The following is a 14,162-nucleotide window of genomic DNA, read 5'->3' as shown; positions in this document are numbered from 1 at the left end:
CGATTTACTGCCCCCCAGATCTGTATTTTCACCCAATATTGGGATGTACTCTGAAAACAATCCAAGCAAGGGCAGTTGAAAAGGGGTGCGCTTAGAGCCTTGGGGCTTTGAGGACCATCGAGTTTTACAAGCTAGGCAGGGACCTTCTTTCAGTAGGGCTTTAGAAATCATAATCTCTGGGGAACAAGAAAAGTCTAGAAAACTGACTTCCCTATACGACTGGGGGATGGGTGGTGGAAAACTGGAACTCTGCAGCCTGCAAAGAATCACTCCGGTCCTGGAGAGTGAAGGTACTAAACTCTGGATAAGCGATTCCATCGTTTCCTGGCAACCACTAGTTCCGCCCACCGATTGCCCGCCTCTGGGCGTCATTAATTATTTTACCAATCAACTCACAGAACGACAGAAAATCAGACATCAATTGGAGGGCTCCTCAGCTCCGTCACTCAGAGACTCCGCCCCTCCCTGCTTCTTCCTGACTGCCAGCGACAAACCTGAGCCGGGTGTTTGGAAACTGCTGGGCAGGTGATTGCGGTAGGTGAGGGGCAGCGGTGTCAGTGTTTAGCATCTCTTAATATGGCCTGACAGCGGAACACAACTGAGGGCATTAGGGACTGGATCATCAAGGCGAGTGATTTGTTTGGGCCGGGCGACTGAGGCCTGGTATCTGGACACACCGTCTCCTCTACGGTTCTGAAGGTTCCGGAGTCAGGGACACGCGGGGGTTGGGGGGGGGGGGGGGGCGAGTGAGAACAGACTTGGGGTTTGGGTGTGTAGAGGACTTCAGTGGAGATTCTAAGGACTTAGTGACATATCTGACCTTTTTTACTTTGGGCCCTCGCGCTGGCTGGACTTAGCTGGAATTCAGACTTTGCTCTTGTCATCTTTCCTGATCTTTAAAAGCCCTCTTAAAAGAAGGCATTGACAGAGTCTATAAACCTAGATGGTTATGGAAGCCCCTAGGCTCTGCGCAGAGCCCTTCTCCCATCTCGGTGTGGGCGACTTTCAGTGTGTTTTTCAAGCAGGCCGTTGGTGCTGGGTGAAAATAAGGATTTGAAAGCAAACCATCATATACCAGCAATGCAGCTTTGAGCAAACTGCTCATTTGATCTTGTTATTTCCTCTTCCTGCTTCTTCCTCATCCTTTTCCGGTTCTACTTCCATCTTCCTCACCAGTTCCGGGAATTCATACTCTCCTGAGTGCAGGAGTCACAGATTTGCTCCACCACACCTAACTGTGTATAAAATGATGAAAATGCCTCTCTCTCAGTATTTGCATTCATGGTTAATTATCTGGGTGAACACATTGCATACATTTATTGAGTTAGCACACTTCACTGCAAAAATATGGGCAATTAAAGTAGTAGTAATAAAGTGGAAAAAAGTATGAATAGGGGTGTGGAGGAACTTGAAGTACACAGCCCACTGCTACTGTAATGAGCACATAACCTTCCTTTATGATAGGACCCAACACTTTCACCAAGCACCATTTCTGCTGTTTTCACAAGTAAGGGACTATTTAAGACTGCCAGTTTGTGTCCCACTGAAGACAGATCCTCACTGACGAATGGTAGAATAGCTGTATGAGGGAGGTCTGCAGAAGGCAGAGTAGCTAGCCACTGGTGCACAGTGGGAACACGAGGTCTTGTGTTCATTGAATATATAAAATGCAAGGGCCGGAGCTGGAGTCTCAGACTCATTTATGGAGTCTCATCCTGTAGGTGAAGCCATTGCAAGGCAGCAGACTCCACTGTCCAGCCAACTGTAAAGCCCCGGGCTCCTTTATGGACATCTCAAACTCCTTTATGAATTTGTGGTGTGTGTGTGTGTGTGTGTGTGTGAGTGTGAGATAGCGTCTCACTATGTAGCCCTGACCTGAAACTTAGGTAGTCCAGGCTAGCCTCAAATTCACAGATATCCTCCTGCCTTTGCTTTGCCTCTGGGATGCTGGGATTAAAGGTGTGTACTACGACTTGTCTACAATACACATGCACATATAAATATTTTTATTTTATGTGTGTTTCTCCCGCATGCATGTTTATGCACTACATGCATTCCTGGTGTCCACAGAGCCAGAAGAGGACATTGGATGCCCCGGAACTTTTGTTAAGGATGGTTGTGAACTTCTTTGTGGATGCTGAAAACCAAACTCCGAGTCATCTCCCCAACCACTGTACTGCATTCTTCTTTCTTTCATTTATTTTTTTTAAATGTATTTATTTTGAGACTTCCTGGCTGGTCTGGAACTCACAGAGATCTGCCTGCTTTTGCCTCCCAAGTTCCAGGTTTAAAGGCACTCACCACCGTCTCCAGTATGGTACTGTGTTGAACTAGGCTTTACTCACTTGGGTTTTGTTTTCCAGCTCCAAATGAAGATGTTTGAGAGCCTTGACTCTTCAGCTACAAAATCTGGCCGTGATCTCTGGGCCGAAATCTGCTCTTGTCTGCCAAATCCTGCCCAAGAAGATGTTTCCAACAATGCCTTCTCGGACTCCTTTATGGATTCCCATCCTGCAGGTGAAGGCAGTATGGCGGCAGCAGACTCTGCTGTCCAGCCAGCCTTAAAGCCCTGGGCTCCCTTGCATGATTCAGAAGTGTATTTAGCATCTCTAGGTGAGTTGTCTGTCTCTATTTCTCTCTGTCTGTCTGTCTGTGTCTGCCTCTCTCCCTTCCCCCCCTCCCTCTCTCTCATCTCCTTTCCTCCCTACCCATTCCCAGCCCCTGTGTTTTCTAGGGGTTTTTTTTTTTTGCCCTTGCCATGTGGGCCAGATGTAATTTTAGGGGAAGTCTCAGGTTGTTTGCTGGAAAGGAGCTCCCACCTAGCCCATGCCTTTTCTTGTACTATCTTTAAAACTGTTTTTGTTGACTTCTGCTTTAGACCATTTCATGTAAATTCTGTCTTATTTCTGGCATCCTGTAGAAACCCTCTTGTTTATAAATGGTTGCCCATTTCCATTGAAGTAAGTCAAAACTGTTTTGTACTAAGTACATGGGGATTTCCAATGGCTGAAGCTTAAAAAACGATTCCATTAAACAGATTACTGGTGGGAATGGAATCATGTTGCCAGAAGAGTCATTCTGTCTCTGATAGCAATTTTTAAAAGAGTGTTTATGTGTGTCTGTATGTGTGTATATGCACATGCAGGTTGGTGCCCTTGGAGGGCAGAAGAGGGTCTCAAATCCTTCAGATCTTGAGTTACAGGTCGTTTTGAGATCCCCAACATGGATGCTGGGAACCAAATTCTAGTGCTCTGAGAGAGCAGTATGCATTCTTAATAAATGAGCCATCTCTCCAGGCCCCTGTTGGCCATTTAGAAAGCATTTCCTGAACACATTTTCAGTATCCTGTACTGTGGCCATAGAATAAATATCTAGAGAACCCATACACAAGAAATCAAAACTGTTTCATGCAAGGGAAAAGGGGACTGTCAGTCTGTCTAGGGTAGTGTCAGCAACACTTTTTCTTTTTTCTTTTCTTTTTTTTTTTTTTGGTTCTTTTTTTTCGGAGCTGGGGACCGAACCCAGGGCCTTGCGCTTCCTAGACAAGCGCTCTACCACTGAGCTAAATCCCCAACCCCAGTGACACTTTTTCTATGGCTGTGACAAAACATCACAATGAAAAAAACGTGGAAAAAGAAAGATGTTTAATTTAGGGTTTACCATTTCTGAGGGTCAGAGTTCATGGTGGCAGAATAAAGTCAGGTTAGGGTTGAGGTTAGGGTTTAGGGGCTTTGAGAGCTTACATCTTACAAGGTAGAAAGAGACAGAGACAGAGACAGAGACAGAGGAAGAAAGAGAGAATACTGGGAATGGCATGAATCTTCTGAAATCTCCAAGCTCACCCACCACCACTGACACACCTCCTCCAACAAGGTAACCAGGTATTAAATATATGAGCCTACGGGAGCCATTTTCATTCAAACTACCACAGGCTGACTCTGACTGACATATTTATTTATTCATTTATTCTGCTTTCAAACCCAGAGTTTCAGACATACTAGTCAAACCAAAGTTCTTCCTTTGAGCCATATCCATAGTCTATTCCCCACCCAATACTTCTGCTTTTAGACAAGGTCTCCTGTAGCCCAGGCTGGCCTTGAACTTACTGTATAGTTGAGGATGACCTTGAATTTCTGATCCTTCAACTCCTGCGTGATAGGGTTTACTAGGCAATTAAACACCTCCGGTTTCCCTGCCCTTTTAAATATACTTTTTTTTTTCCTTTTCTTTTTTTTTTTTTTCGGAGCTGGGGACCGAACCCAGGGCCTTGCGCTTCCTAGGCAAGCGCTCTACCACTGAGCTAAATCCCCAACCCCACTTAAATATACTTTTTAAATAGGTGCATAAAAAATGCAAACATTCTATGTATCGACTCTGTAGTAATACAGTTTATTCAGGGAAGGGGAGTCAAAAGGGTAGGCGCAGAGAGAGAGAGAGAGAGAGAGAGAGAGAGAGAGAGAGAGAGAGAGAGAGAGAGAGAGAGGGAGGAAGAGAAGGAAGAGGAAGAAGAGAAGAAAGTAGAGGCCACCATGAGCACAGGGAGAGAAAGGGGAAGGGACAAAAGGAGCAGGAGCAGGAAGGCAAGAGCAAGAGAGAACAAGAGCTAACATATTATTTTATTTTATGTATCTGAGTACACTGTGACTGTCTTCAGACACACCAGAAGACAGTATCAGATCACTTTCCAGATGGTTGTGAGCCACCATGTGGTTGCTGGGAATTGAACTCAGGTCCTCTGGAAGAGCATCCAGTGCTCTTAACCACTGAGCCATCTCTCCAGCCCCCTTAACATATTGTTAAGTGAACCTACCTTGTAGAGAATTCACTGACAAAAACAGTAGTAGGTTGACAATTCTACCGCTGCCACACCCACCACTCTTCTTGCAGTGTGTTAAATAATCATCCCCCTTTTTCTAAAAGACAAAAGCTAATTATGTGTTATAGAGACATCACTCTTTTTTGCTTCCTTCAGGAAAAACTGAAAATCCCTTGGCTATTAACATATATCACCTGCAGGGCTTTTGTTTTGTTTTGTGGGTGAGCTCTTACTAGTAATTTAAAGGAACTGGGTGTTTGTTGCTTTGATTGGTGGTATGTAATGTTTCAGTTCATCTGTACGTGGTGTAACTGTTTAAATCAGGATAAATACATCTCCTCACGTGGTTTCCATTGTGGAGAGATCCATGCGTTGTGAAACTAAATCTGGGAATTATTATTTGTAGAAGCCTAGTCCTATGGCCTGTTTAAATACTTTTGTTATTTTTACGGTTGGCGGGAGTCAAATATGAGTCCCCTGTGAGGCAGTCACTCTGCTACTGAGGAGGACATCCTCTGTAGAAGGACACAAGGACGAGCCAGAAGAGGGCTTAGATGAGTGCTGAGAAATGGGATGACAGAGGATTTCCAGTAAGGACTATTAGAAGAAAAAGTCCTGAGGAAAATGTGGTGGAAAAGTGGAAGGCAAGATGTGGGGTCCACGTGAAATTGATAAGGAAGCCAGCAGGAATAGCAGTGCTCACAGTTGTGGCTGAGGGGCCTGAGAGTTCCGTTTGTGGCAGACAGAACATCTGCTGCACGATGATAAGGAACAGGGAGGGCATTGGTCTGGGGAAGAACCAGATTCCTTGGCTGGTTGATAACAAGTGACCTGGCCTTTTAAGAAGCCCTCTTGAAATGATGGTGATGATTGATGAATATTGGTCGGAAAGTTAAAACTCTACTACTGGCCTTTCTATAATCAGTTAAGAAACTAACTGGAAATTAAAAGTTCCATTTTGTGGCTGGAGAGATGGCTCAGTGGTTAAGAGCACTGGCTGCTCTTCCAGAGGTCCTGAGTTCAAACCCCAGCAACCACATAGTGGCTTAGAGCCATCTATAATGGGATCTGATGCCCTCTTCTGGCATACAGGTGTATATGCAGATAGAACACTTATAAAATAAATAAATCTTAAGGGGAAAAAAAGATTTCCTTCTCAAGGAAGCCAAGAGCCTTTTTGCAGCCCAGGAGAGGACTGGGTGATAATGGCAGGCAGGTTTGGGTGTGTGACAGTACCTGGCTCTGCCTGCCTGTTAAAACCACATCTGCTTGGGAACTTAGCACACCCAGAAGCCCATTCTAGCCCCAAAGAGTACCCATCTCCATGACAACTAAGACCAGACAATCTGAAGATTGTTTTTTATTGCTAAATAAGCCTGTGCCAAAAAGAATCTACCAATAAGAGTAACAATTATAAATCCAGCCAGATAAATGCATTATCCTTTTTATATCCTTAAGGAAACAAATATTAACGTTTATCAGCTGCAGGTGTTTTACTTGGGTGGGCTCCTGCTGGTGACTTACAGAAATACAAGGTGTTTATTGTTTTGGTCAGCAGCTGTTAGCTGATGTCACGTGTTTAGAAATGGAAACAAGACTATGGATTACAACATTTCTCCTAGTTTTAAGATTAACCGCCATCCCTCAAACAGCTATCATCTGCTTGTTGTTTTGAGCATCCTTTCCTACCCCTTCCTTCTAGGGTCCCAACCACAATACTAAGTACTACAACACCATACTTCACCCCGGGGAACCAATGAGATTCCTTGGGCTCACTTACAGAGCATGGGTGAGGGGTTACTTGTAGGAGAATGGATGACCTCAAAGCAGGTAACCCTGAAAGACCTCACGCAGTCTGAATGATGGCTTCCTAGTAGCTGCATAGTTGGAACTCCCTTCCCTGGCTCATACAGTGTAGCACCCCGTGAGGCTACCCACATGCGGGTAGGGCAGAATGGCTGTAAGTGCAGGCCGGAGAACCAGAATCACAGATGAACGTCCAACAGCCTCCTTCCTCTAAGGTAGTTCTCAACCCGTGGGTCACAACCCCATAGAGGATTAAATGACCCTTTCACATGGGTATCAGATATCTACATTACAATCCATAACGGAGGCAAAATTACAGATATGAAGTAGACTTGAAACAATTTGTGTGGGGGTCACCACAGCATGAGGAACAGTTTTAAAGCGCCACAGCATTAAGCAGGCTCAGAACCACTGCTCTAAGGGAATGTCAGCAGCGAACAGGTTGCTGGTGATGCTCTCCTGGAAGCAGGCATCTGATTTGAAGGGGGCAGCTGTTTTGCTTGGAGAACCTTGTTCTGTGACTCATGCAGACTCACACTTTGCTTAACAATCAGGATTTGGTCTGAGAAAGGCGATTTCATCAGTGAACAGGATAGAGCGCACTTACTCAAAGCAAGGTACACATGGCGTCACCTGTCTTACGGAATCACTGTGGCATTTGTGGCTTGTCCTAGACTACAACATGACTGAATCATATAGTTGAAGTGACCTGTAAATTAAGGCGGGAAGAAATGATAATGTCACTTCTTGAGTACTGCTAAAGGGGTCTCCTCAACAATTAAAACACAAAGAAGAGAAATTAAAGGTCTAGCACCAGGAAGTCCAGTGAATCACTCTCAAAGGGTTATAAGACGTTTGCTTTTATCAGGCGCCAACATCCAGGCCACAAATTGAGCAAGTTTTTGAAATGTTGGGCGATATTTCTCTTTAATCAGGAATGCAGTCCCACATAGAGATCCTGAAGGCCTCTTGTTACTGCATTCCTACTGCGTCAGTTCCAGCATCTAGTGACCCGTTGGGGCTCTCCATCCCCTCAGTTCTTTCTCATGAGGGTTGTGTCCTTTTAACAAGAAGAAAACAAACAAACAAAAAAACCCACGTGCGCCTCAGAGATGTTATTTTCAAGGAGTTGGAAACAGGAGCTAGAATACACATGCCATGCCGGAAACGGGCATTCCTTAGAGAGATACCTGCTGGGATCCTGTGATTTCAGGAAAAAACAAACAAACAACCAAACAAAGAAACTGTGCCATTGATTTACTTATGAGAGCCTGTGGTTCTTCCTTTTTCCAGAGTTAAACATTTACTCAATATAGTGCAAGACGTGGGAAAGAAGCATATTCAGACAACTTTCATTTTTTTTTCTCTAAAAATGAGTTACTTTGCAGGGTCTGTATTCATCAGTAAAAGGATTTTGGGGGTGCGGGGGTCTGTTTGGTTGGATATCTGAGACAAGGTAACCTGGAGCTTGTGCTGTCACTGGAGAGAATTGCCCACTTAGCGTTTTGTACTTCAGACTTGATTAAAATGTCATCTCATAGTCTCTATGCCACGCTCCATTTCTTTTCCCTTCAGAGAAGAAACTAAGAAGAATCAAAGGTTTAAACGAGGAAGTAACTTCCAAGGACATGCTTCGAACTCTGGCCCAAGCTAAGAAGGAATGCTGGGATCGATTCCTCCAGGAGAAGTTAGCCTCAGAGTTTTTTGTGGATGGACTTGATTCCGATGAGAGGTAATTGGCTGACAGCCGGCTTCACTAAGAACACTTCTCACTCACTAAAGAACTCAGGTAGAGTGATGTCAGAGGTCTGGTACAAGTTACTACTGATATCCCTTGGAAGGTTGTCCAGTATGACCTTGTATGGACCAGTAGTAGATTTTTTTTTTTTTTTGGGTTCTTTTTTTTTCGGAGCTGGGGACCGAACCTAGGGCCTTGCACTTCCTAGGTAAGCGTCTACCACTGAGCTAAATCCCCAGCCCCCAGTAGTAGATTTTTTAGGTACCCTCAGCTACCTCTTGGCCACAGATGAATAGAGTTGAGGATAAGCTGCTGTCTTCAAGCTGTGCCCTGGAGAAATAGGTACTGAAGTGTCAGCTAACCATGTCTTCTTATCCTCTAATCCTCAGTACCAGAGAACTTCTGTCCTAGTCCAGCCGCCCAGTAATGCGTATGGGACAAACAGATATTTGTCAAGTATCTATTATGTGCTAACACCGTGCCTGGTGATTGGGGGAGAGTGTCTGAGTTGCTTTTCTGTTGCTGTGATAAGACATCATGGCCAAGGCGACTCACAGAAGGGAGGATTTATTTGGACCTTATGGTTTCAGAGGGATAAAAGTCCACTGCCGTCACAGCAGGGATGCATGGTAGGGAAAGCATGGTGACTGGAGTCAAAGCTGAAGCTGAAAGCTGTGGGTCTACAACTTCAGCCACAAACAGGAAGCAGAGAGAGTAAACTTGGAATTTCGGGAGGTTTTGAAACCTCAAAGCTGTCCCTCAGGGGTGCATTTTTTGCAAGCAAGACCAGACCTCCTAATCTTTCCAAACAGCTGGAGACCCAAGTGTTCAAATGCCCGAGTATATGAGAGACATTCATTCACACCACCGCACTTCACTCCCTGTCGCTCACAGACTGGTGACTGAACCGTAACGCAAAATGCTTTCAGTCCAACTTCAAAAGTCCCCACGGTCTTTCGGTTTCAACACTGTTTTAATGATGGAGGTCTTTTATGAGATCCAAAGCAGCCCCTTAACTGTAACCCTCCGTAAAATCACCAACCTACTCCAGGTTCGGTGGGACACACTGTCTCAAGGGGATAAGGCGGGGAATGATGGATTAAGACCCTGATGTCTCCTTCTCACCTCTGAGTGTACACGCAAGGGTCTTCAGACCTGCACTCACACATACCACACATGTACATCACACGTTTTTAAAATTAAATTTAAAAAAAAATTAAAACGCAATTTTAAAAATTGATGGAAGGAATAACAACTAACATTTTAAGTAAAGGCCTTAGCGGGATATGACGTAAGCTCCCAACACATAGTTGATGTTGATTTTGAGAGTCCCATTGTGTCATGTGAAGATGCTATTGCCTGAATCAAGACGAATGTCTAAATAAAACTTGATAGTTACCCTGATTTAACTTACAAAGCCCTTTCACTCGAGTCCTCATGCCTCGAGTCGGCATACCCTCAGGTCCTTCAGAAACCAGTGCAGCCAAAATACCCCTGGAAGGCTCAAAAACTAATATATTTTTCATAGATTCCTGACCTGTTCATAACTTGGCATAATGTCCTGTCTTCCTGAAAATATCCTTCTATTCCAGTTCCAAGATGATGAGACCTTCTCTTGCATAGTCAAGTAAGAATTTCCTCTTTCTGAAACCAGATCACAGAATTTATGTGATCGTACAGGAAACAGTGTGACCTTCCCTGTGTTTTTTCTGATTTTCCCTTTTCTAAACTATTTGAACAGTTCCATGAAACAGGCAGTTGATAAGGGATAAACGTCTCTTTCACCTGATTCTCTTTGTGTTTATGGACATACACCATCCCACTGCTTCTCCCGACCTCTGACCTGGGTTCTGTTCCTCTTACCTCCATTTGTGGGAACACAGCTGTTGGTATACAGAGCAAGCTCTGGGAAACTGTAGCTGTGCATTTAAACAGGTCATCATGTGTTCCGTGAGAGCCAGGTAGGAGAATCGTCTGGTGAAAGATGCTACTGTTGAACCATAGTCCTACGGCTTTCTGCTTTTGTTTGTTTAGCTGTTTGTTTCATTGGCTGGTTAGGCACATATGGTCTCCTTCTGTAGTCTAGGCTAGCCTTGAACTTGTGACAGTCCTCCTGCCCCAGCCTCCTGAGTGCTGAGGATTCTGGGAGTGAGCCACCAATACCTGGCTTCTGTGAGTTATTGATGAGCACAGAGTGAGGTTTACAGTACTTGTAGCCATTTATAGTCTACTTTGAATGTGTGATCCTGGGTACTTAAAGGAAGTAGGAGGGAGACATGAATCTGACAACCAGTCAGTTCCCCTCTCTACGCAGACAAATGAAAATGCCCCCTGGCCTAGTGCCCATTCCTTGGTGGGAACATTGGGTTTCTATCTCGGGATCTCAATCTCCGTGTCACCCCACCCCAAACCCCCAAATTACAGTTCTTACAAATAAGCTCTGTTTGTGTAATTGAGCCTCACACTGTCTTAGGTAGAAAAGACCTCAGATTTTCTGTCTCACCCATAATTTGATATTTATTTGAGTGTTTCGTCCCCTTGACAATTTTTTTTCCTCTTCAGATTTGAGGAAACAAAAGCTGAGACTGAGGCACGAGCTCTTCAGCTCTTCCCATCAAGCCTTCAGAGGCCCTGCTTTGAAGGGGCCCTGGCGCTGCTTAGAGCCAAAGTGCCCACTCGGGGGTAAATGATGCAGTTGAGCTGCCAGGATGTGCAGCTGTCAGAGTATTAGTAGCATGGCTCTCCCCGTGTCAGCAGGGAAAAGCCGAGGTGGGAAGACATCGGTGGTGGGCAGGAGGCAGGACTGGAGTAACTGAGCCGGTCATCAAGTAGTTAATCTGTGAGATCTGACCCAGCCATTCCTTCTTCTGATCTTTTTTAGCACCTTGGAACATTTCAAAAGGTGGCTTCAGCCAGATAAAGTCGCCATCAACACAGAGGAGGTCCAGTTTCTCATCCCTCCTGAGTCGCAGGCCGAGAAGCCAGAGGCCAGGGACGAGCCAGCGGCAGCAGAACAATAAATTACACACACATACGCCAAGCAGCTGTCTGGGGCCCAGGGGGAACAGTGGAGAGCTTGACAGCACAGCCGGCCGCAAGGAGAAATCCAGAGAGGGGGAAAAGCCCAGACTTCCACTGCGCAAAGCAAACAGCTGCTGGCCCCTGGGGACTTGCTTAGAGCTGCCATGTGTGACTGTCCTGGATGAAGTGAGGGACCCAGTGTGCACTGGATCAAAACACTGCTGTCCTTCATGTCTTACAGCTTGACCGCACGCTGCTGCTGCTGCTGCTGCTGCTGCAGGTTAGAGGTCTGCAAGGACCCAGTGAAGAGCAAAGCATGAAAGTGCATGGAGACGCTGGAGCCCTTGTATATAATGGATCAGTCCAGCGAGCTGTGTTTTCTTTCCCTTCTGGATTTTCATGCCTGTGTCTCAGGCATTCCATAGTTAAGTAGTCAGGAACAAGTGTAGCCAAGGAGAGTGAAGTCAGTCTCCTTGAGTCTAAGCCCTTGCTGGGCGTGCTTTCTTACATACTCGTTGTAAAAGGACGGACTCTCTGGAACCCGGCTTTTCCTTTTGATTTGTTCCTTTTGTCAAAAAATGGGGAGAAAAAGTGTAAAACCGTGGGTGTTTATATCTGTGTAGATATATCTTTTATTTCATGGCTTCTCCCCCAGCTTCTCCATGTAGGAACTTTACACGTTCCAAATTAGACTTGTAAATATGGTTTAGTGTTTGACACAACTCTTGATTAATTCTAAACTTGCTCCCTGTGGCGAGCTCCCCGACTGAGCTTGCATTTACTCCTTGTTTATTGTGTTGTTCATGTAAAGTTTGAGTTGCCTATGTAAAACTTTCTCATTGAAACAACGGTATAGTGTGGGGGGTGCCATTGACCCCTCACATGAACGAGGGAAGTAAAGACAAAGGTATGCCAAGGCAGGGAGCCAGCAACCTTTCCCAGCCTGATGTGCATAGCAAGTTCCTGGATAGCCAGGGATACATAGATAGACCCCCGTCTCACAAAAGGAAAAGATTGGGGGCTAGAGAGATGGCTCAGCCGCACTGGCTGCTCTTGCAGAGGTCCTGAGTTCAATTCCCAGCAACCACATGGTGGCTCACAACCATCTGTAATGGGATCTGATGCCCTCTTCTGGCACACAGGTGTAAATGCAGGTAGAACATTCATATACATAAAATAAATAAAAAAGTATTTTCTTATTTCATTATTTATTTTACTTATGTCTATGTATGTTTACCTGTGTGAGTTTATGTATACTATGTATGAGCAAGAGCCCATGGTCACCAGAAGAGGATGTCAGATCCTTTGCAACTGAAGTTACAAGTGGTTGTAAGATGCCACATGGATGCTGGGTGGACCCAGGTTTTCTGCAAGGGCAATAAATGCTTTTAACTGCTGACGTGTCTCTCCAGTCCCAGGTCTCTTGTTTTTAACATGTTTCTGACAGTTTACACTGAAATGTTCTGTGGTAAGATTCTGGGGCTGTGGCTCCTGGGTGACAGTGTCCAAATCCATAATGATAAGAAGTATGCTTAAAACTTTTTAGAGAGGGGGCTGGAGAGATGGCTCAGTGGTTAAAAGCACCAACTGCTCTTCCAGAGGTCCTGAGTTCAAATTCCAGCAACCACATGGTGGCTCACAACCATCTATATGCCCTCTTCTGGTGTGTCTGAAGACAGCAACAGTGTGCTCACACAAAATAAATAAATTAAAAAAAAAAACTTTTTAGAGAATGCTTGCTTATTTCCAAATTAAGTATTTGCCTTATTGAGAAGGATGGGAGCCAGAAAGGTCATACCGTATACTTGCTTAATGACAGAAATGCTTTATAATATCCAGATACACTTTTCTCACCTCTTTTTTCGTTAACTACTGGTGTTAGCTCTATTCCTACTGTTCCTGGCGAGTTGGATTTATTTTATATAAAAGGTGAGTGTTGGTGGCACCTTGGGGAGTCACTGATAGAATCTAATGCTGAACCAAGCTGTCTCTGGAGGTCAGATGACAGACCTCACTGTTCCTTCAGGACCATCTAATGGCTTCGGTTAAATAGAGAGGATTAAAAGAAAAATGCTAAGATTTTTCTTCATCCTACATCATAAAAGAAAATCATTCTTCCTTAGGAAGGAGAAGGAAGAAAAGAGTGAGGTTCAGAGAAATTTTACCAAAGAGCAGCTGGTCCTAGGATGGTAAGACAGTATTCTTTTATAGCCAAAAGTAGTGGTTCTATAATTAAGGCAAAGCCTTAGCCTTTTCTTTTCTCTACCTCCTATTTTTCTACCTCAGAAACAGACATTTGGGAGCTGGAGAGATGGCTCAGCAGTTATGGCTGCTATGGGGCTGGCTGCTCTTGCAGAGGCCCTGTGCTCAGTTCTCAGCACCCGCACCAGACAGCTCACCACGGTTAGTAATTCCGACTCCAGGGGGTCCAACACCCACTTACAACTTCTGGGGGCACCTCCCCCCACCCAAAAAAAAAATAAAGGTTGAAAAAAGAACAACAAGCCATGGACATTTTGGTCTGAGAAAGCAGATGACTGATTCTGAGGAAACCCTGGTGGAGGTGTGAAAGGAAGGTCTCAGATCTCCCATCTTGATTAAGAATTCAGCAAGTTTTAGCTATGGTCTCTTAACTGTTTCAGAGGTGACAGCTTAAGTAATTACTATTTTAATAGGTGAAACCCCATTAACCTAAACCGAATGTGACATTAGATCCGAAGCCAGCTCAGTATTCATATAGATTTGTCTTAAGCTCTTGAAGGGGCACTGAATTTGAAACCA

General features: G+C 44.8%; 1 protein-coding gene across 1 annotated transcript; it reads left to right on the top strand.

The window, feature by feature from the left end:
- Window positions 1-465: 465 nt before the first annotated feature.
- Window positions 466-13,102, top strand: Ccdc32 (coiled-coil domain containing 32). The gene is given in 4 exon segments (NM_001024245.2): window positions 466-534; window positions 2,364-2,613; window positions 8,198-8,354; window positions 11,242-13,102. Coding segments are annotated over 3 exon segments (540 nt in total). The 5' UTR covers window positions 466-534; window positions 2,364-2,369; the 3' UTR covers window positions 11,381-13,102.
- The last annotated feature ends 1,060 nt before the right edge of the window (window positions 13,103-14,162 follow it).

This window comes from Rattus norvegicus, chromosome 3 (genome assembly GCF_021556685.1).
Source record: "Rattus norvegicus strain SHRSP/BbbUtx chromosome 3, alternate assembly SHRSP_T2T, whole genome shotgun sequence".
NCBI lineage: Eukaryota > Metazoa > Chordata > Mammalia > Rodentia > Muridae > Rattus > Rattus norvegicus.
The sequence above is the reverse complement of the archived record's forward strand: the minus strand, read 5'-3'. Positions and strand labels throughout refer to the sequence as shown.